Source organism: Ischnura elegans, chromosome X (assembly GCF_921293095.1).
Source record: "Ischnura elegans chromosome X, ioIscEleg1.1, whole genome shotgun sequence".
Classification (NCBI taxonomy): domain Eukaryota; kingdom Metazoa; phylum Arthropoda; class Insecta; order Odonata; family Coenagrionidae; genus Ischnura; species Ischnura elegans.
The window spans coordinates 14,003,015-14,026,950 of record NC_060259.1 but is presented as its reverse complement, the minus strand read 5'-3'; the positions used below and the strand labels follow the sequence as shown (position 1 = coordinate 14,026,950).

The following is a 23,936-nucleotide window of genomic DNA, read 5'->3' as shown; positions in this document are numbered from 1 at the left end:
TTTGAAATAAATAGAAGGACAAATGATAGATTTAGTCCACACTTTGTCTGTCTGTTAGTGCAATATTTAAGTTTCGTAGAGATTCACGCAATCAGATACAATATCAGCAGATGTAGAGACCTCTAGCGGCAGTAGTGCACACTTTTTGATAAGAATGCTGACTGCAACTGACTTGGCTACCTGCGGCAGGATATGACTTTAGTAACTGACATTCATGCAAAATAACACGTTTACACTATTTATTGGGCCAGTGATAGGAATCCCCGCAGCTATTTGCTGGCAAAACCACGAGAAAAGGGTACCCTAGTAGAAAAAATTGTGTTCTTTTGGTGTTCTTTATATGTTCATTCAGTGTTCAAGTGTTCTTTTGATGTTCTTTTGGTGTTCTTTTATGTTCACCAATTTCTTGGTGTGTTCTTTTGATGCTCAATTTATGTTCTTTTTATGTTCATCTCAGTGAACACAAAATGAACATTTTTCTTTATGTTCATTTTGTGTTCCCTTTGAGTTCATTTTATGTTCACCATAGTGAACACAATATGAACATTTTTTTATGCGTTCATTTTATGTTCACTTTGTGTTCATTTTATGTTCACCATGGTGAACACAAATTGAACATTTTTTTTATATGTTCATTTTATGTTCACTATGTTGAACACAAAATGAACATTTTTCTTTATGTTCATTTTGTGTTCCCTTTGAGTTCATTTTATGTTCACCATGGTGAACTATAAATAAACGCATAAAAAAATGTTCATATTGTGTTCACCATGGTGAACATAAAATGAACTCAAAGGGAATACAAAATGAACATAAAGAAAAATGTTCATTTTGTATTCAACATAGTGAACACAAATTGAACATTTTTTTTATATGTTCATTTTATGTTCACTATGTTGAACACAAAATGAACATTTTTCTTTGTTGTTCTTTAAAATAAACCAGTATAAAAATTCTCATTCCTTGGAGGTGATTGTGGATAACTGCAGTTCATGTGTCATGACAAGTAGCTTTACATAAAACAAGTAATACAGATGATTTTGGAGACTTTGTCTACCAAAAATTAGTTTGAATTTAGCCATCTTGAAATCCACAAAACTGTATTTTTTAGCAGTTTTCCATAATATTTCTAGAAATTTAAAATAATGAATTTCCGGGAAAATTATCCCAAAATGAAGGCATATCATCAAAAAATGGACATTGAACGATCCGAGAATGCAATCAAGGAACACCTGAAAACACTCTCAATATGTACTTTATTGCATACTAAACAGGGATAAGGCCTGAGCATTTGGCTTCTACAAATAAGTTCGTTTCTAATAAAAAAAGCTGGAAATAAAATGATCTGAAACTTATCCAAACACTGATATCTGATTCACAAAGATGTGAAAGTGTTCATGGTAATGATGGGACTTCCGTGAAAGCATTTTCTTTGTTGTTCAACAAAATGTTCTTTTTATGTTCATTTTGTGTTCTTTTGATGTTCAAAAAAGTGTTCATTTTGTGTTCAAATTATGTTCTTTTTATGTTCACAGACGAGTGTTCATTTTGTGTTCTTTTTATGTTCTTTCTGTCACAAAACACATAAAAAGAACATAAAGTGAACATTTGGTGAACATAGAAGGAACACAATTTGAACATTAAATGAACATAAAAAGAACACTGAATGAACACACTTTTTTCTACTAGGGTAGTTTCTAGCTGCGGATGTTCTCCGGGCTGCAGGTGTTTTTGGGTGCTTGGACGCCCTTCTTGAAGCACTGCCACATGAATCGTTCCTTTTTCTTTAAGATGGTGAATAATGTCAATGCAATAATTCCAAATCGCCTTGCTATTTCACTCTTTGAACTATCTCCACTTTCACAATCTGCAATAATTGTCATTTTGGTTTTAAATCCAAGGACTTGCGTTTACCAGCCATGGTGCTAGCAGATGGGTTGAATAATTTTTAACTTGACTGCGGGATGCGCAAGGAGACAACAAAAGAGCAATGAAAAGTATACACGAGAAATTAATTATGGAAAGAAGAATAGGGGAATATTGAACATTTAGATGTCGAAGTTGGCGGAAAAAATGCAGTTTTAATAGCATTGAATGCCAGAGATGCGGCATGTGGTCAAAAAGTCAACCTGCCGAAATAACGAATGGTGCAGGAGAGTAATCGAGCCATTATCGCTGATACGAATTTATTTTACATTTAAATCATAGGGTTTAAAATGGTTCCTTGGGTAGCTGTCGCTAATTCGAGCTTATCGCTATATCCTGTACTCGTCATAAGGGGCTTCCACTGTATGTATATTATATAACGCAGTACACTCTCGATTATTCGGGCTAATGATGGGGAGGTGCAGCACAATTAATCAGAAGACATGAATAATTTGAACTTTCACTTTAATTTCTCGTTACTTTCATCATTTATGTTAGAGATGTGCGAATAGTATCCGCGAATACTCGAATACCTCAAATACTAGAAAGTATTCGATATTCGAGATCTCGAATAGTTATGCCAAAGGTACCGTCTCGAATACCTCGAATACTTTGAATTTCGCGTCATGCACTGTCGCTCGCACGTCGTTGGTAGTTGACTCAGAAAAATGAGGAGAACTCTAGTCGTTTAGTGCATGCAGCACGGTTTTAGGCAAGCTGACGAACTACATCAAATTAGCGGGTTAGAGCGGTGAAAAGAGTTTGACGTGGGGAACCTAAAATGATTGGGTGAAAAAATCCGAAAATCCCTGGTTTCCCCCATCAGGAGAACCTCAGTGCCGTGGGATAGCAACATTGGTGCATTTCGCACGTTACGCTATCCCCTCCATTCAGCATTCACCCCACCCAATCTGACGATTTCCTCCGAAATCAAACAAAAGGTCCCAGCTCTTGAAGGGATCGTATTACGAAGACCTTAGCTTCGAAAAAAATATCAAGTTACACGAGAACAATAAAAACGTGTCTCACGCCCCCCCCCCCTCTACTCACCCACTGGCCTTTTTCTGCTTACCTGCTTCGAAGTTCCCCATTTCTGGAGGTCAACTGCTGCATGAGTCATCTACTAGCCCAAAAGTAGTCTAACAATGACTTTCGGCAATTGTTATTACACTTTTATTGGATTGAAATATTAGTAATATGTGCGTAATTTAAGAAAGAATAAGACCAAACACGACATATTTCTGACTTCATTTAATCATTTTACGCAGGAAAATAAATGCCGGAAAGACGAAGAAATACGACGGAGGCTTAGCATTTTGGCGTAATGCTCAAATAGGGTGCTTTCCTATTATTTTTTTATTGCCTAAATCGAAATATTAATACTCCTGCAGTACGTATTTAACGCTTTTAAATTTTTATAAGACGATATCTATTTTTCGCGATTAAATTAAAAGTGAAAATTTTCAAGCGCGCGAAAACGCGACAGGTAAGTATGAATGCCGGGAAAAACTCCGCGTGACGTCGTTCTGCTTCCCGCTGCCGCGAGTGAGGTGACCTTGGGGCGAGGCTCTGAGCACTAATACGATGCAGGATGCTAGCAGGTAGCCGAGTACCATGCTAGCTAGTAGCGCTTGGCTTAAATAAGGATTATTAATACCTTATCAAACGAAGAAAACTTTCCGACCTTAGCCAGTTTTAATAAGTGATTATTAAGACATGTTTCCCTGAGCTCTGTGCCTCATGCATGCATTGGTAACCTCAGACGATGTAAAACTCCTATCCTCTCGTGTAGAAACTAGGTCCCTGTGATGTCACCTGGAGTGGCATCGCATGGGTGCCAATCTGGCCTTTTTCAAATGAGGATAAAATTTGACCATTGCCATTGGTCTAAACCGGTATTTCTAGAACCAAATAATTTGTATATTATGAATACACCAATGGTGGGTAACGAATCACAATCAATGCCTTTCGTTTTCTTTAATGAAGGAAACTACCCTACTGTTTACATAAAATTAAAATATTCCATTAATCAGCTAAATTCCTGTTTGAATCCTTTAAAGGCAATCACAATTACTTGCCAAAATCTTGGGTTTCCTGCTGCATAGGCGACCTAGTCAAACATTTTCACATTCATCGTTTAGTATTCGAGGTATTCGATATTCGAGGTATTCGAGCAATGATTTGATATTCGAATTCGAGAAATCTACTATTCGACCCATCCCTAATTTATGTAAATCAATCAGTCTATTATTTTTTATGCTCATTTCATGATATTTGTTATTTCTTTCCAAAATCATTAAAGGCCGCTTTACACGGTTAATTTTCATTCGAATGATCATTCGAATTAAATCCATTTGCTGGTACTGGCTTTACACGGTGAAAGATTTTGGTAAATGATTTCAATGAATTTTCTGCGCAGAAATGATGCGCACTGATGGGACTATCGATAATGTATTTCGATTCTAATGATATTTCTGACCATTTCTGACCACATGATTTGTTTTGGAAGTCGCAGACGGCAGAATGCTTTGTTTACATGTGCGCTTGATTATATTTTTTTATTGCTTTGACTTTCAGTGGAGTATGACGTACTAAGTAATGAGAGGGATTAAAATGGTACGAATTGATAGCGGAAAACCACTCTGTTAAATCGTGCATTTTGTGACCCCGTAACGAAGTAATAAGTTATTTTCCTTGCAGTGCAACCATGATTATGCTTCAAGATAGTGCACTCTAGAACATGATCATAAGGAAACTTGCTCTTCAAATGGTTACCTGAAGTCTTTTCCCTTCCGATTCAGTAAAATATAAAGTGAGTGAAAAAATAATTTGGGGCAGAACTGCACGTTGTTTCTCGCTCAGAAAAATCCTAACTTATGGGAACGAGTCCCGTATTGATGCCGCAGCATCCAGCTCCAATAAAAAAACACAATAAGCTTAAAGCAAAGGCTCCACATGGGTGAAGGCCGGTCGACAATGAGTTTTTACGTTTGGGGTCCCTTCGTGTGCACAGCAGTCGAGCAAAGGTCATTCCTGTGCGAGAGAAGAAAGGTACCGGGAAGAGAAAAAAAGGAAGGGACCTGCTCTATTTTTGAAGGAGTGCGCTTCAGCATCCTCATACTTTCTACCATTAAGTTGGCTCCATGTTATCTCATTGCTTGCTACTTCCCCATAACCAAGGCTATGAATGCTCTCAAGATATCTTGTAGGATATTGCTCGCAATTAAAGTTAAAGGCTTTATGATTCAGGGAAAAATTTTTTCTGTGTAAGTCATTTGGAACTGTCATGTATCTGCTTTGTAACCACTGATTTGTATGTGCTTTCGAACTGCTGTGGAATTGAAACACGGTACACAGCAGTTCATGACGTCATAGCGTCCTACCATCTCATCAACTCATTTGTACACCTTTCTAACTCATTTGTAACACATTTTGAACTGCTTTGGATTTCCATTGGAAACTGCTATGGAACTAATTTTGGAACCTTTGGAACTCATTTGGAATTAACGTTGGAACTGATTTGTACTAGTCAGACACCCTTTTGGAACTCATTTGTACACCATGCAAACTGCTTTGTCGCAGTTCAAGATGGCTGATAAAGTTCCCTTAAAATTCCTGGCGATAGTTTGGAAAATTTCAGCAAGACGACGGTGGCGATGTGGAGCGCGGTCGTAATTATGGTCCTATACAGGGAAAAGCCACAATTCCATAAATAATCCCAATGCAATTACAAAACACTCGCAGATCTTCACGCAGTTGCAGTTTTAGCACAGAGTACAACTTCAAATGGAAGTGAGGGGGAAAGTCAATTCCGTAGTCAAGAAAGTCCACATCGAGAGCTTAACTCCGGTCTTACTTGGTTGGCGTGGATCATTTGGTGTTCATTTCTGAGTGAAATGCCTCCGTTTTTTAATATTTTTTTCTTGAAAAGTCATGTTAAATATCCGAAAATCCTATGTAAAATGCAAAAAAAGGCCTTTCCAGGTATCTGAACTTGTCTCAATACCACGACATTGAAACAGATTTTCGAAGGAGGGATTCATTTTTTGCAAAAAAAAAAAAAGTCCTGAAATACGGAACAAAAGATGGACATAAACCATTGCCCGGGGATCGGGAAGGCAATACGTCGACCAGTTTGTTTTATGTATATAAATCGATGCAAAATACTACTTTTTTGAAAATAATTAATATGTATTAAAGAACAAGAGCATTGACAAAAAATTTGCAAAAAAAAACTGTAAAATTCAACATTTATCTATGTGCGAAATATACTTTGAAAGCATATACTTTGATGTTTTTACATTAATAATCTACTTGGAAACGCCAAAAAAAAACACCATTATAAACGACGTTTGCCATGAAGTTGCTATTGAATACCTTAATTTAACCAACCAAGAGTCTCGATACAGGATACAGTACAGGTATGGAAAGCAGTTACACATTATTCTTCTCAGTGCACAGCAGTTACAATACCAATTATGACGTCTGGAAATCCTGTCGAATCGTTCAAAAGGAGTTCCAAATGTATAGAAAGCAGTTCCACACGAACCAGGGTTCCCACTCTCACTAAAATAAGTTAAAATTCAGTTTTTTCCCGGTTTTCACGGTCTGAATGTCGTCAAATTCACGGTCTGTTGATACGCCATTTTAGGTAGAAATATTGATCACGTAACAATCATCGGCCGCACATTAACTACATACTTAAAAAACACGACAGACCCTGTGAGTGCAAACGCAGCAATGACAGTGCTATCTTGGGACTTCCTAGGTGGGCCACTATTACGTCACGGCTCGTTTTCGTTGGAATGTGTTCACCGAAGAAACAGAGATTCTGTCATTAAATGGGACTCTCACCCCAAACTTTAGCGTTCAAATCATTAAATATAGTTTAAGTTTCCAAAGTTTTCACATATGATCTTAAAATTCCGAGGTGGTGCCAATGGCAAGATGGATGCCATGCACTCAAATCATTCACGGAAATCATTCAAGCAAATTAGAACATGCTTAAAATTTCATTCGAATGCAGGAAATTTCCATTATTCACGGTGAATGATGGTCATTTGCAGGTTCATTTGAATGATCATTCAAATAAAAATTCACCATGTAAAGTGGCCTTAAGAGCTTTCCTTTCCTGAGTGCGATCTTTTTTGCAGCTAAAAAGTGATTGCACTCCTATTCTTACTGCTCAGTACCTAATACCTGGTTTCCAAAAACCACACATCCAATGCTGCAAGATCATGGATTCAGAAAAGTGGTTTGCACGAATGCTTCAAAATCACTGTGCAACACTGGAAACAACACTGTCAGGCATCTCGCACAAGTTGCCCACGATGCAGCCGCTGTGGGACGCACTTCCGTGATCACTGAGCATGTTTGTGCACTGCGATGCTTGGAAAACTGGAACGCGGATCTCCCGTGATGGCTAAAGGCACGCAACCACCTCATTGCCGAGCAGTGGTTATGGGAAACCAGGGCCTATGGCAAACTGTCAATGCAAGCAGATGCATTGCTATGACTCACACTATCTCTACTTCCACTTCCCCCATTGCCTTCACTTCTACGCATCTGCTTCCACTATTCCCTTCCTCTCCAGTTTGACCTTGACTAGTCATGGTATCACCATGCCCGAGTGCGACAAAATCTCTGGCTCCCTAGGGCTGTATTCAACCGCGATGCGAATCCATGGCAATAATTGCGCTTTTACTACATGAAGTATACATTTATTGGTCGTAGGTAAAATTTTTATCAAATTACGATAGGTTAATCATTGAAGAAAACTTCTAACATTACTCAACAGTTTTTTTCCCGCTACAGATCGTAGTCTGCAATGCTAGATCAGACGTCCAAGTAGACTTGAAACTTTCCTTGTCAGCAAGTAAATAAATTCATTTTACGAAGGGAATTCTAATGGAAATGATGGGTCCGGTGTAGCCATGCATTAAAATGCAAATATCCTGCTGCTTTTGCGTCCTATTTTATTGAAAGAAAAAAGATTGTGGAAAACATCGAAGGTGTGTAAACTCATGCACGGATAATCCACAACACGGATAAACCGCACCCGGATAACCAGGAGTCTGCTGTACTTCCAAGATCTTCTCTTGAAAATTAGATGCAAATTTAATACTTTACATAGAGAATAATTTGAAGTACCAATTTTCTAAACATTCTAGGAAGATGAACACATAGATAAAATATTTTCTATGGGTAATACTCATTACACCCAGCACCGAAATATGAACTTCCATTCGTATTTCAATGTAATTTAATAGTTACTCTCAGGTAGAGAAAAAATTAATTTTTCATACCTAATACCAGCCCTTTCATAATAATTCAATAGCCACTCCAACTCAACCATGAAGTTAATTTGCATTGATGATTCTATTGCTCCCATACTTGGATCTATTAGGTCTAGAGAATATAAATAGAATTCATTAGTGTACAATACAGCAAGAGAGATTATTCCAAGTTTATCAGTATTCATCTTAGAAACTTCAATGCAACTCACCTTTGAACTTTACTGAGAGACCCTCTGCTTGAGTTCTAGGTGAATCAGTTACTGCTGTCAAGAATAAATTATAAGGCTGAGAGCATTCCCACTTTTCAATAAAATTTCCCTTTGAATTGGTGTAGGTTTTCACTCCACTAGTCCCACCTTCTGCGTCGATTGATGACTTGGAAGCCCTACATTTTTCCAAAGTTTTTAATGGCAATTCATGTTTAGAAACCGATTCTTCCTCCCCAGGCCCATTGCATTTCTTCTTCATTTTCTCCCATACAACTGTGTCAGGATCCATTTTCCTTTTCTCTGTAGACGTTCCTGCATTACATTCTATTTCTGATACCACTTGCTTCAGGGGTTTTTTGACAATATTAGCCACATGTTCCTTTGAATTCCCACTGTTGTTGCCAGGCTGTTTGACATGTGACCTTTCAGTACTTCTTTTTATAGATGACAGAACTCTAAGCTGCTCAATGAGGACATGAGACTCCATCGTAGAGCTGAATCCTCTGGGAAGCGTGATTTCATCTCCCCTCTGCTGTGCCAATAAATCTTCCACTAGAAAGTGAAACAAAAAGCACTACAACTCAAAAATTGACTTCACCATTAGCACCTATATTATAATTTTCCACTGAATTCTGTTATCAAAAAATGATATAATGAGTACATATGTAGTTAGAAAACTTTACATCTCTCAATGTATGTATGGTTTCTTAACCCATTAATCCCCAGCGTTGCGTAAATGTAACATTATTGAATCATAATTCTCAGAACAAATTTTAGCTTCAGATAATTTTTTTCTGGTTTACTGACTTTTTGAAATATCCCTAGTTCTTATTATGTCTTTTTCATTAATATAATTATATTTTTTTAATTCAAAATTTGCCTTTTTCCTGGAATTGAAGCCCTATAAATTGAAAGATTTCTTGAGGAATCTTCCAATCTGTAATTTTTTAAATCTTAGTTCTAAATTTTGTTATTAATCATGTTTATTTTTGTCATTCACTTTCATCGCTGCTGGGATTAAACTAGTTGTAGTAAATACTGTTGCGTTTATGCAACAATGAAAATTCTCTGGTAGACCACAAGGCTTTTCTCTAAGCATAAGCAGCTCGTCAACATGGCTTTTAAATTAGACAACGTAGTCTTCTAATGGCAGTAAAGCTGCATTTTTGCTACTCTCAGGTTGTGAGAAAACAAAGAAATGGCTGAATGGCATTTGGAATTCCATGATCGCCATCTTTATGAGTTGTTACTTCATAGATTCAAACCGTTGCATGCCCATGTGGAATCAATATAGGGCCAGGTCATTCCCATGTCGTTGAATGAAAGTCTTACTTAGTAGACATTGAATTCAGCTTACTATGAATTAAATTTTAGAGACGATAGAATAGGAGATTGAGAAATGCATCAGTTGAAACAGGGTTATGACAAAAGGTAGAGTACTCCTCTAGTCGTTCGTTGGAGTTCGCTTAGTGCAATGGTAAGTACATGCTACAGTAAACGCTCGATTATATGAAATTTCCGATAACACAAAGAGAAATAGTGGACCAGGCTTAAAGCCTATGGTAAATACATGGCAATATGTTTTATCAAAATATTGTGGCTGACACAATTTCCCCATTTATGTGCATACTCTTAAACATCGCATCAACAATACTTCATAGTGACAACATGTGAGGAAGGTCGTGTGGGGTCTCTCTTACAATCCTACTTGAACTCTACATAATACCGAAATAATGCTGCAAGTCCATAAAAAGGCTCAAATTTCAATGTTCCTGCTGGTAAATAAGCGACCGGGTGACACCACTTTTCACATCCACAGTTGGAAATAAGAGGAAGGAAGAGAATTAGGTCACTCAACGATAGAGGAAATATTTTTCATTTTTAAGTTTCATTTTAGAGACAACATTACATTTTGGAGGGGGGATAGGAGGGGGAAAAGACTGCGGTTGTCAACGACTAGGTGGGGAGATGTAGTAAGGATATCACACATGATATAATACTTTACACCCGAGCCCATAAGTTTGCATAAGTTTTCACGTAGTTACCTTGCTATCTATCCACGAGGGAGGCGGTGTCTGGCTGTCTTTTGTCCTGGAAGTGCTGGATCGTAAGGTATGGGCTTGAACGAAATTCATGAGAGAATGCAGGAATGACTTCAGTATGCGCCTAGCGAGTGCCTAAGCAGCAAACAGTAGATAGTAGCAATAAGTAGAAGCAGCGGCCGGGGCTAGATATGACAGCAGTGATGACGAAGATTAAAGTGAGGTGGAGTATCTTAAATATTGTGCTCTATTTACCACGAAACTTGTCTCAATGACTCATAATGTGCTACCTGGGGTGTGTATTTTAGTGATTTATGTTCATTTTGTGATGTGATTTGGGGTGTACCTTTATGCTCAGCCCTCAGATCTTCTTTGTTTCTCACAAAAGCATTCCCTGAGGTAAATACCCACATAGCACAAAATATCTTCCAGATATCTAGAGCATGTCTACATTGTCTTGAATATCTTAAATGTCTACCACATAGGTGTCTAGAGAATGTCTTGGATATTTTAAATATCAAGTAGATGTCTTGAAAATGTCTTCAATGCCTTAGATATTTTAAATATCTGTTAGATGTCTAGAATATGTCTTTTATGAGCGGAGACTGATTGTATACGTCCACTGAAATTAGCCAAGAAACGCCAGAATCTTGAAGAGAAGTGCTGCTAAGCTTTTTGGTGGATGGATAGATAAAATCAATGTATACACGAGCACTAAAAAGCAAAGGCAACTCTTCTGGCAGAAGTTTATAAAAGCTATTCTAAGCTACGATAGCTTGTTTTTTAAATATCCACTACATCTCAAGAATATATCTAGTCTACGAAAGTATGGCTACTGCTTAGCCGTCAACAATACCAGAATTTTAGATACTGAAAGTAATTTAAGAAAAAGATTGTTTCAATAAATGATACATATGTATTTCAAAAAAATATTTGTGATAAAAGAGTAGACGTCAACAATTTAAGCAAAATTTATTATTATTTAACTAAGCAAAATTGATAGGTAACTATAAACTGTCTCAGCTTAGTTACCATCAATAAACAAATCGAATTCAGTGGAACAAAAATTATGTCAAAATTATAATCTCTTCTTTTTAAATTAAAACTAATTTTTTTAGTATCGTAACAAAAATAGCCATAACCTTTCATATGTATCACAGTTATGAACTCATATTCATGCATAGCCCTGATGAAGGTGTTTAAATACGTTGGCAAAAACTTGCATTAAAAATTCTTCAAGACCTATACTGCAAGACACTGAATTCATTGATAATGCTGCAGACTCCTTAGAGAAATCTAAAAGGAAATTATAAGTTGCTTTGAAAACTTCAAATTTGAAATCAGAGGACGAAGCCCCCATTTGAAATAAGTGAAAGCCAGAGAGGTTCCAATATTTAGCAAGAATACCCAGAAGACACCCTACCATCATCTTCTGCTCCACCAGTAGGCTGTCAGTTGAAATTAACTCTTGTTATAACAAAAACTATCATATTCTAGTCATTTATCCTGAATTTTCCCAATGGATCCAATTTGAATATGAATGTCTAGAAAATATCTTCTCAAGATATCTTATAGATATCCGAAAAGCAGACATTAAGATACCTACAAAATGTCTAGAAGATGTCCAGAAGTTATTACAAGATATTTTCCAGATGTTAGCTGAAGACGTTGTTTGGTAATAATTTAGAGATGCCGCTAGGTGCTGGCCTACCTCAAGAATATACTGACTCACAGCAACGAGGCAGAATTGTCGTGTGCCCCTCGTAACGTGGAGCAGTGTGCATGGTGTGACTAGAGCCAAAACATTGGGCGAGAGGAGAGAAGGCTATGCAGCGAAAGATCTGGGCATTTTATCTCTCCCATCCATACTCTAAATATATAGAGCCCATTTTTATCAGTTACCCCTGTAGACATTCTATATACATATTTTGTAGAGTCTAGTAGATATTTTGTGCTGTGTGTAGGAGATACTTTCTGATGGCTGAATTTTGCTTAAGTCTGAGCTCCAGTGATTTCAATTGATTCAAATAATCCCGGGGTATATTCTTGACAAAATTTCATTAAGTCCTCTGCAATATTAGGGACATTTTAGAGTATGCTTTATTTATTTGCATAAATACGATTATAATCGCCTAAAAGTTACATCACATTGATTTCCAAAAACACATAAAAGGGCTCAGTTAAAAGTTAAGGACGATGGCCCCTGAAACAGATGGAATCTTTCACGCAATGTGCTGTACAGCACCCAAAAAGCAAGCATGTAAACTTGGACATGGACCAAGTTTACACTCCTGAGTTAGGCTGACCAATAAAATTTGTTTGGGACCATTGATTTTAAATGAAATGTATCAAATGCACCAAAAGGAAGGCAAGGAACTTCTCTATACCGTGGCCTACTATTTTCTTTAAAAATAGCAGGGATATGCGAGTACTCAAAAATTCAAGTCGAGTCGTTGGTACTCCTCTCAAGTGCTTGGAGTAGCATTACCAATGTCGAGTCGAGTCGCGTAGTTTTGGTTGCACAACTGTCGAGGCCAATAAGTCCAGAAATCTGTTGACAGGAAGTGCTATCAGGAAACTCGTAATAATATCGTTTGTAAAGTCGATAAGTCATTCTAGTCCCTTGGGCTAATAATTTCAGCTTGTTGTACATGTAGCAGTCAACCACTATAGCAGTGGGTGTGGACACCGAATACCTATCCGCAGTGGCTGACCAATCGTCTTCCGACCCAGCGCCTTAATCGGAGTGGACCACTGTACAGCTCATACTTTTTATCCAATACTTTTGTACTTAACTCCACTTTCTTTACTTTAACACTGAGAGAATACATAAAAGTCGTTAATATTTCTATGTAAGTAATGCAACTTTTAGGTTTTAGTGGACAATTTCGATTTTTCCAGGTGTTTGATGCCACAAGTGAGTGCTACCTTATAGCCTTTTTGAATACTATATACTTCCGATGTTAGTTTTCATTTATTCCTTAATTGCGCATGGTTTCCGTCTTGATTTTACAAAAAAATCACTTACTGTGGTTGTTTTAACAAAGTAAAAAATAAAGAAAAATTGATCCATAAAAATCATTGATAAAACTTTTAATAAAAATTCCAAAGGTTTCCAATTCTTGCAATTTAGGTGAGAAATTCTTGTCCAGCCACACAAATGTGTTGCGAAAGACAATTTTCAGCAGGTAAATCTGTAACATGGAGACGTCAAAATCTGCTGCCTGAACATGTATACAATTGTTTTTTCTGCATAAGAATTTGAATAATCATTCGCAGAGTATAAAGGCCACTATACACGGTGACTGATCATACCATCATTCACAGGATCATGTGAGAAAGTAGAACATGTTCAGATTTTAACTTAATGATCATGCGCATGACATTTCATTTGTGAATTTTTCCGTTATACACAGAGAATGATTTCATCCACATGATCATTCACCTTACACATAGTGGCCTTAGCGGCAAAATTTGCAAATGAACCGTCATGCGCATGATCATTCAGTGAAAATTAGAACATGTTCCATTTTGCTCGCATGATCCCGTGAATTATGGCATGATCATTCACAGTGTATAGCAGCCTGAATATTTTATCAGCAAGAATAATATTACATAATAGATCAAATTTTCACTTTCATTCCATACAGGAGGTGATGCAAGGAACATAAAGGTGTCACACCAAGAACACTGTTAAAATGGATGTGAGTAACCCTTGCAACAATCTTTTCTATAATGCCATCACCTGCTAATGCATAGGACATAATTTCTGATATCACCTCGAAAAGTATGGCTTTCCGTAGGAAACGACATGCGTAACAGTCCCCCCTTTTGAAATCTTGCCACAGAATGCCCTGCTCAGCAGCATTGCCACGTCTGATAGGCACTTTCCCGATGCAATTCTTAAATACCTTATTTCTCATTACAGAAAATCCATCAAAAAATGGTAGTTTGATTTGCCAGATGGCTGATTTGATGGCAACACAAGAAACCACGTAAATTGAAAAGTTATGAATTTAAAAACTGTACTGCCATGATTACTTCGGGGCATTTCCCCTGCAACCATGGAAGTCACCCATATCCCCGCTGAAGACACAAGCAAGGGAGGATCCTGCTGATGAGGGTCCATGGGAGACTAGCTCAACCAGTCCAACATCTTAACCCCACTCATTTACCACTTACCCTCTAATTTTCTCACGTAAAATCATGGTATTCACTGTTATTGCACACTATAAAAAATAGTTATTCATATGCATTTGTAATTTCACTTTGCAGTAAAATCTTCATTAGTAATTTGATTGTAATATGGAGCTGTAATACAATCGTTACTCAATGACAATTGAGGACATTTTACACCTTATCGCAATAGCAATACATATGGAATACAGCTTCCCCTGTTTGGAAAAGCAAATGAATTATGATCGTTACATGATATTGTTATGTGTATTTGAATGGCCTTTCTCTGTGGATAGAGACAAATGAAAATGGAACAAGTGAGTTTTTTCATAATTACATTTTTTTGTTGCTGAACTACTTCATGCAGAAAATATTTAGTGTTAATCATGGGATCATTTTAGGATTTCTCCCTGCAGGAAAAAACATCACTTTTCATCCAACATAAATGGAAGTGTATGTGAATACAAAAATCACCATGCATCCTGTGTAGCAGCACCGTAGGTCATGGCCAAATTGCTATTGCTTATATTTCACACAATACTGACATTTGGAGGGGAAATTTTTACATAATCCATATTCGTGCAGCAACATGAGACCATAACAAGTTTTGTGAAAATCTTAGATGGTGGGTGTGCAGGCCAGGTTGATTTGACATACAATGACCACAAAGTAAAAAACTTTTCGTAAGTAGTGCTGCCATTGCAGAAAATACATGGGCAATATATTCCACAATCACTAATTCATGTTGAAAACAAACCCACAAAGCACTAAATATCTTCCAGATATCTAGAAAATATCTTCAATATCTAGGATATTTTAAACATCTACTAGAAGTATAGAAAATGTCTTCAATGCCTCGGATATTTTAAATATCTACTAAAGATGTCTAGCATATGTCTTTTTGAGCGGAGACTCTTTTTGTATATGTCCCATGAAATTAGCCAAAAAGCACCCAAATCTTGAAAAAAACTGTAACTGCTAACCTTTTTGGTGGATGGATAGATAAGTTAATTGTACGCACTTGGACTAAAAAAGTGAAGGCAACTCTTCGGGCAAATGTTTATAGGGGCGATTTAAAGTAACAGTACCTTCTTTTTTAAATATCCACTAGATGTCTAGAATAGGTCTATTCTATGACTGTATGGCTACTGCTTAGCCTTCAGAAGCACCTGAAGTTTAGATACTGTACGTAATTTAACACGTTGCAGACCGGGTACTTAATTCCAATCTCATCGGGTAGGACCGGGCATTTAAAGGAGCTTTAACCTGAATGACACTTCTACACGAAAACCCTCATAAAATGTTTACTTTTTAACGTTAAAATTTGAAGCTTTTTACTTACCAGAGGTGTTAGTGCTTAGTTATTGTAAGGTATTTGGTGAAACATGCTCCTTTGTGCAGGGGAACCTTGCAGAATCCACAGATATACAGTGCAACCTCGATATAACGACACCCCACGGTACACTAATAAACACTCGCTATAGCGAATTGTGGCTTTACCGGAGGTGGAGCAAATAATAGCCAATATACCTGTTGCGAACAGATATACAGGAACAGGAGTGGTGCGGCGACAGATAAACATCTATCCGATAAACGTAAGCATAAATCCAGACGAAAGGCGATGTTTTTTTGCATCACTAAATTTCCTTACTCAAATAACGACTAACTATTCAAACAATTTATAAGCGCCGCACTGAATAAAAATCGTGCAAAGCATTGTTTCGTCAAATGGGGAAAGAAACACTCCAATGGCCGTAACAAGGGACCTCGTCACAGGTATAAACAAAACACTGTGTGGTATGCTGGAACGGGAAAATTTGCAGCAGTGACCAACCCCAGCCTCTCAACCGGAAACCCTTCACTTACACACGATCAACAGTGTAGAAACCTTCGCGAGGGTTGTGGGACCTCGCTAAGGCTGCTCACGTTGAAACCAATCACTCGCTTAACTATGAAGGAACCTTCGCGAGGGTTTTGGGGGGCCTCGCTAAGGTTGCTCAAGTTAAGAAACACACACACACACACAATCACACAATCAACACTTACTCCGTGGGTATAAACTCCGGGAGAATATGCTCAAAACTGAGCGATGGAACTGCCACCTGGACGGGAAAAGCGTACCGGTTTCGGAATCCAAGATTCCCTTCTCAACGCAACTGAGGACAAAGCTTCACTTCAACAAGGTTGAGTGACGAAAAAACAATAGACACCGCTGAAATATATGTAGAGGAGAGTGAAGGGGAGGGGAATGGTTGTGGTGTAGAGGGTGGAAGAGGAGAGGGGGAAATTGTGGTTGGACGTAAGGTATGGGGGGGGGGCGGAATAGGAGGGGAAGAGTTAACGGACGGAGGTAAAGAAGGGGGGGGGGAAAGGGACGGTTTAACTTGGACGGAGGGTGGGGCAACGTGACGTAAGGATGACCGTTACGGAGTGGAAAATAACTGTGGGCGTAACGTTCTCAGTGCAAAAGAGAAAATAGAGAAGAATACGGGATGGGACCTTCGTCACTATTAAGGAGTTTCCCTTTGTTTTTATAAATGTAAATGCTCTCGTATGCGTCGAGGAAGTGTTTTGATGTTTGTTTCAATAGAGATAGGTTGTCTTGGGTAATTTCGTGGTCTGTGTCCGTAAGGTGTTGTGCAATGCTGGATTTCTCAGGTTTATTGTTTTTGTAATATGAGAGGTGTTCTTTGTATCTGGTGAGAATGTTGCGTCTTGTTTGACCTATGTAGGAAGCTTGAAGAACTACATAGGTCAAACAAGACGCAACATTCTCACCAGATACAAAGAACACCTCTCATATTACAAAAACAATAAACCTGAGAAATCCAGCATTGCACAACACCTTACGGACACAGACCACGAAATTACCCAAGACAACCTATCTCTATTGAAACAAACATCAAAACACTTCCTCGACGCATACGAGAGCATTTACATTTATAAAAACAAAGGGAAACTCCTTAATAGTGACGAAGGTCCCATCCCGTATTCTTCTCTATTTTCTCTTTTGCACTGAGAACGTTACGCCCACAGTTATTTTCCACTCCGTAACGGTCATCCTTACGTCACGTTGCCCCACCCTCCGTCCAAGTTAAACCGTCCCTTTCCCCCCCCCCTTCTTTACCTCCGTCCGTTAACTCTTCCCCTCCTATTCCGCCCCCCCCCCCATACCTTACGTCCAACCACAATTTCCCCCTCTCCTCTTCCACCCTCTACACCACAACCATTCCCCTCCCCTTCACTCTCCTCTACATATATTTCAGCGGTGTCTATTGTTTTTTCGTCACTCAACCTTGTTGAAGTGAAGCTTTGTCCTCAGTTGCGTTGAGAAGGGAATCTTGGATTCCGAAACCGGTACGCTTTTCCCGTCCAGGTGGCAGTTCCATCGCTCAGTTTTGAGCATATTCTCCCGGAGTTTATACCCACGGAGTAAGTGTTGATTGTGTGATTGTGTGTGTGTGTGTGTTTCTTAACTTGAGCAACCTTAGCGAGGCCCCCCAAAACCCTCGCGAAGGTTCCTTCATAGTTAAGCGAGTGATTGGTTTCAACGTGAGCAGCCTTAGCGAGGTCCCACAACCCTCGCGAAGGTTTCTACACTGTTGATCGTGTGTAAGTGAAGGGTTTCCGGTTGAGAGGCTGGGGTTGGTCACTGCTGCAAATTTTCCCGTTCCAGCATACCACACAGTGTTTTGTTTATACCTGTGACGAGGTCCCTTGTTACGGCCATTAGAGTGTTTCTTTCCCCATTTGACCTTGAGGCCGTAGAGCTCAACTTTTTATCTATTGTTTCGTCAATCATTATATTTATCGAACGACAGTTTACCACATAAATTTGAGACTGAGCACTCCATTAACTTCATTTCTAACAGATCGCTAGCAATTACAGAGGTTAAGGAGTCTTGATGAAAGTCTTCCGGCGGTGAAACCCTCACTATGGCGAGAGCCAACACCGAAAGGATCTCGTAAAAACGAATTTTTTAACACGCTTATTATAGGGTCAATTGACGGTGCATCGGCTATCTCTCGTTATAGCGGGGGTGTCGCTATAGCCCGTACTCGCTTTAACGAGGTTCCACTGTACCGAGTTTCCTTCCTAAGTTTATTAGCAGAACAAACTCGACACATCCACGATGGATATTTCTTCTTCCCATACCCCATTATCTTCTCTAGAGTGTGCTTCATCATTCCCCTGCTAGCCTTGCCGGGTTATCCTGCCGAGGCGCTCGCTGAGTCGGCCTTTCTATCCCGCCCTCTGTGTCATCATCGCTGGAAGACGCACTTCCTCCCTCCTCACATTTAGCCCAGCCCTTGGCTACTTCCAAAAAAAATTTTTTGAAGGTCAAACGGGTAGAAGTGTTCAATGTTTTGTATACCACAAAAGAATTAAATAGGGCAAAATTGATCAACCACAACACCACTTTTTTTGTCCAATTCATAGTTTTTCTTAGCACTGAAAAGTAAGCCAAGTACATATCAGCTTTATCTACTCCTCCCATGTACTTATTGTACTCCAAAATACAAATCGGTTTTTCTGTATCTGTCCCGTCCATCTCTTTCGCTTTCCTTCGCCCATACTCAAGTTATGGATTGTGGAAATCATCCTCACCTCTCTCTTGTCCTTCCACGCAAGCAGCAGAACTTCCCCCCGTCTACAGAATGTGTAGTCACCTTTCTTCATACTTTTTATTTCATACCTAAATTCAGTGGGAAGCCCCCAGTTGGAACGGATGGTTCCACAAACTGGAGTTCTTTTCACTAGAAGATTTTCAGCTATTTGTACGCTATTGTAATAATTATCTTGGAACACATGATGCCAACGGCATAAATACGGATCTAGAAAAGTCAATATGGTTTCCTCTAATTTTTTTCCTTCAGCTGTATATATTTCTATGTTGCAAATATAACCACTTTCACTCTCACACACCATTCACACCAATAATCCGTACTTCACCAATTTCCCTGGATTGTATGTTCTAACTCTCAATCTTCCCCTCCAAGGTATTACTCCTTCGTCTAGGGAGAGATCACGTTTAGGCATATACAGTTTTAAATTTTTCTAAATATGATGGCATTGGCCTAATTTTATGTAGCCTATCGGAAGATTCAGAATTTGATTCGTTATCACTGAAATGCCAAGAATTCCAAATTTGTTCAAATCTGTTCCTGCTGAGCAAATCACTAAAAATGGGTGTATTGATAAATTCATCAGTGCTGCAATATTCCTTGATTGAATCTTTCCTGACTTTTCCCATCAAAATTATAATTGCTAAGAAAACTTTCATCTCTCCCACTGTTACATTTTTCCACTTCCCAGTTTTCTGCAAAGACTTGTATCTGCCTTCGTTCTGCATTCGATACAAATTGGTCTCATTACACATCATTTCGAGAAGATCCTCTCCAAAAAACATTTTCCCCCCCCTAAAACACATTCAAAATTATCAGGGGCATTGATAATTCCTGCCACTGTGAAAATCTTCCAAACTTCTTGGAAGGTCAATTTTATTCCATGTCACCGAGGTGTCTTTCACTAAGCTACCGTCGCTATCACTTGCATCCGAGTCACTATCATCAGTGTAAACCTACTGTGCAGCTTTTCTTTTAGGTTGTCTTCCACCAATATCAAAACCAATTTCACTATCTGAGCTCTCACACTCGTCTACACAATCATTGGCACGTCTGATAATGCATCAACACAAAGTTCTTCGTATATATCCTTCTCCGTCATCCCGCAAGCACCACCACTAGTTGACGCCATTACTATAGATGAGGTCTTATTGTTTTTGGAGTAATTTTTTGGTTGACAAGATACGCAGGAATTATTGCTGGAAATTAATGAAATTTACGTAGGCTACGTATGCATATACTTTCACAGGGTAAACGTACACAAACTTTCATCCAAGGAAATGATTCCTCACTAAACAACGTGACTTCAGATCTCTAACGAAGAGAGTAAAGAACTCAAGAACGTTCCAAAGGAGACTAATATGCTTTCTAAGCAAAGGGAAACATTAGAGACTAACAAAGATAAGCGTTGTGGCCATCTGGTCCTTTTCTATCAAGGACCAAAAGATAGGGTCCCGCTGAAATGACCCTTGGCCCTCGAGACTCGTTGATGTGTTTACGTTGAGTGCTGGAGATAGGATGTCTTGTGAGAATCCAGATCATGGCGCGTATGAAAGACAGCCTAATGCACCCAGAGGTGAAATATGCATTAATTACTTTGCTCCATACATTATAATGTATGACGCAAATTAGGCGATGAGAGAATTACCGACAATAGATTATGTTAGAGCCAAATGAAAAGGACCGAAGAAATCCAACCAAAATTATTCCTTATCATCTAAAATATAATAATTTGTAATTTCAGAACATTGTTGAATTTAGAGAGATGCAGTTACAGAAAAATTAATGTTTATTCGAGTTTTTTACACAGGTTACGGTTCAGTGACATTTTGTTCCTATACATTACTAATCTCTAAAGGTGGATTACGTTCATCGTAAAAATATTAATAAGTTTATAATTCGAATGGGATAAAACTAATCTAAATCAATGACAGCACATTCTGAAACACACCAGAAGCAAATGCGAACATAAGTAACTAATATTAAAAGAAGCAGAGTAAGTTTTATTATCACATGTTAAAACACGGAAATCTCCGTGGCCGGTCCTCAGCGTTCGGCACGCAAAACACGGAGATCTCCGTGACCGGTCCGCAAGGTGTTAACAAAACGATTATGCGAAGAAATGATGCATATATTTCAAAAAACAAAAATATTTGTGATGAAAGAACAGACATCGACAATTTGAGCAAAATTTATTATTACTATTTAATGAAAACAAAATTGATAGGTAACTATGGACTGTCTCAGCTTAGTTACCATCACTAAACCAATCAAATTTGATGGAATAAAAGGCATGCCAAAATTCTAGTCTCTGCTTTTTACAATTAATTTAAAACTAATTTTTTTACTATCGTAACAAATATTGCCATAACCTTTTATGAATCACAGTTATACATTACACATTCATACAAATATCATTCATTCATATCCCTGGTGAAGCCTCCAAAGAGGTTCCAATATTCAGGAAGAATCCCCAGGAGACACCCTACCATCATCTCCTGCTGTCCGTTGAAAATAAACTCTTTTTATACTGAAGCATCATATTTTAGTCATTTATCCTGAATTTTCCCAATGGATCTATTTGAATATGAATGTCTAGAAAATATCTTCTCTAAAATATCTTGTAGAAATCAGAAAAGCGGACATTCAGAAACCTACATAATATTTAAAAGATGTCTAGAAGATATTACAAGATATTTTCTAGCCATGATTGAAGACATTCTAGATATTTTGTAGAAATCTAGAAGATATTTTGCGCTATGTGGGAGATATTCATATGCTCCCTTTAGGGACTGATGTCCAAGAGTACACAACAAGGAATAGGAATAAAATTGATGCTACATTTTTCACACCAACAAAACTACTACGCATACGGGACACAGGCTTTTGAATAAGCTACTCGATAACATAAAATGGAATATATTTGCCTTAATTTATAATTGTAATACCGAACTTGCTATATCGGTAAGTGTGTCTATGATGCTGATGAATTTATTTATCAGTGATTGTTAGTTCCAATGATCAAACTAGGCGATTTATTGTGTGGTATATACACACAAATAACAATACCTATTTATTAAAATAACCGTCTTACAATGAGAATGCCGATACTCCTGAAAATGCTGGGCATTTCTTCGATAGCAGAGTTCGCCGTACATGCACTCCTTGATATTTTGCATGATCTCGGAACTTCCACATTCACCTACAATAGAAAATTTCAATGCACTTAAGAAACCATACGATGATTACCAAAAGTATTCAAACCCCTGGTACCTACTTGACATGGCCTCAGTTACGCCAGTACCATGAGGGTCGTGATAACAATTGCAAATGTATTTTCGGAAGGGATTGCAGATCAATTCCTTCTTTCAGCATCCATTGAGGCAGCTGTCGAGTCAAAAATATCTATCAAATTACGAATTCCAATCCCTGTATCAAAACATCAATGAACTTTTAACAATTTGAATTGATTTCGCAACGTCGAACGTCATTTGTTCGTGCCATGACGATACGGTATTCTGCTGTTCGCTGTTACCAAGGGGGCGACATACCCATAAGGATAATGCGTATAGGTTTTGATACATCAGTGCCATCTATGCCAGTGGTCCAAGGCTGCCGCGAAATTTGAATGGACATCTCGGCGCCTGTTCTTTTACGCGTCACGATAGGGCGTGCTATTCAGGCTTAATAATGCTACTGCGATTGCGAGAAACTTAAAAGCAATGAATGTAGGAAAATCTTCCTGATGAACTTCCCCAGGTTACTTAACTAGTAACCACAATACAAGATTCATGTACAAAGTCAACTGGCGATCTGGTGGTTGGTAAGAATAATGATCTCGGAAACTTACTTCAGTGGACATTGGTATTTATTGATACAATAACTGGTAAAAGAAATACAACAATAACAATTTCAATATGACATACTAGAGATGAAATCTGTGGAAGTTAACAATTCTACAAGCACATGAGATGCACAAGCAACAAATATCAATTACAACATGAGATAGCAGCCTTTGCGTAATAGGAGAAAGATTCCATTACTTAAGTAAACACTCCACAGTTACAGACAAAGAGGGTGACCCAGTATTCCTTGAGGTAGATGTATCTTGCAACACCTCTGGGACAGGGAAAATAATGCTAATCCTGAAACCATAGACCATAACATTACTTCACTAGAAATAAGCATGCAATTTTGAATATCATTTCATGGAAGATAATTATTTAATTATGAAAGGAGAAGGACATTATTTCGTAGGAAGTAGTTCATGACGAGTACCCATTAAGATAGCATATGTCGGCAGAGGAGTCTTAAAATGAAAGGTTCTTGTAAGTTTATATCCATCACTTATACGAAAGAAAGTATCCCAAAAGTAGAAAACAAGAAAAGTGAAGAATATTTTATACCAATGTAGTAGAAATTAAGTTCTTACTTCAAAGGGAAAGAGATTAAAGTTTTAAGAAATGCAAACATCGTAGAACACTTAATGAATAATGCTCAATTAATGACAATTGAACAGTTGAAAGGACAGAGTTGAAATAGCAAATTACATACATAACCAACAAAATGATTAGCATTAAACAAACCTAAGAATAGCACTAGCGATAAATGAGTAGTTTGAACACTAGAAAAACTGCAAGTACAATGAAAAACATATTGAA

The 23,936-nt window shown here is 38.0% G+C and overlaps 1 protein-coding gene across 2 annotated transcripts in view; it reads right to left on the bottom strand.

Annotated features, from left to right (window-relative positions):
• Positions 1-22,769, bottom strand: part of LOC124170929 (probable tyrosyl-DNA phosphodiesterase) — a 68,024-nt gene extending 45,255 nt beyond the window's left edge. For both annotated transcript variants that reach the window (XM_046549989.1, XM_046549990.1), the window contains exons 1-4: positions 22,553-22,769; positions 22,370-22,477; positions 8,432-8,983; positions 8,232-8,334 (exon numbers count right to left, since the gene is read on the bottom strand). In XM_046549989.1, the coding sequence (XP_046405945.1) occupies positions 8,232-8,334; positions 8,432-8,983; positions 22,370-22,477; positions 22,553-22,559 (770 nt within the window). In that variant the 5' untranslated portion in view covers positions 22,560-22,769. The remainder of the gene's footprint in view (positions 1-8,231; positions 8,335-8,431; positions 8,984-22,369; positions 22,478-22,552) is intronic.
• Between the last annotated feature and the right edge of the window lie 1,167 nt (positions 22,770-23,936).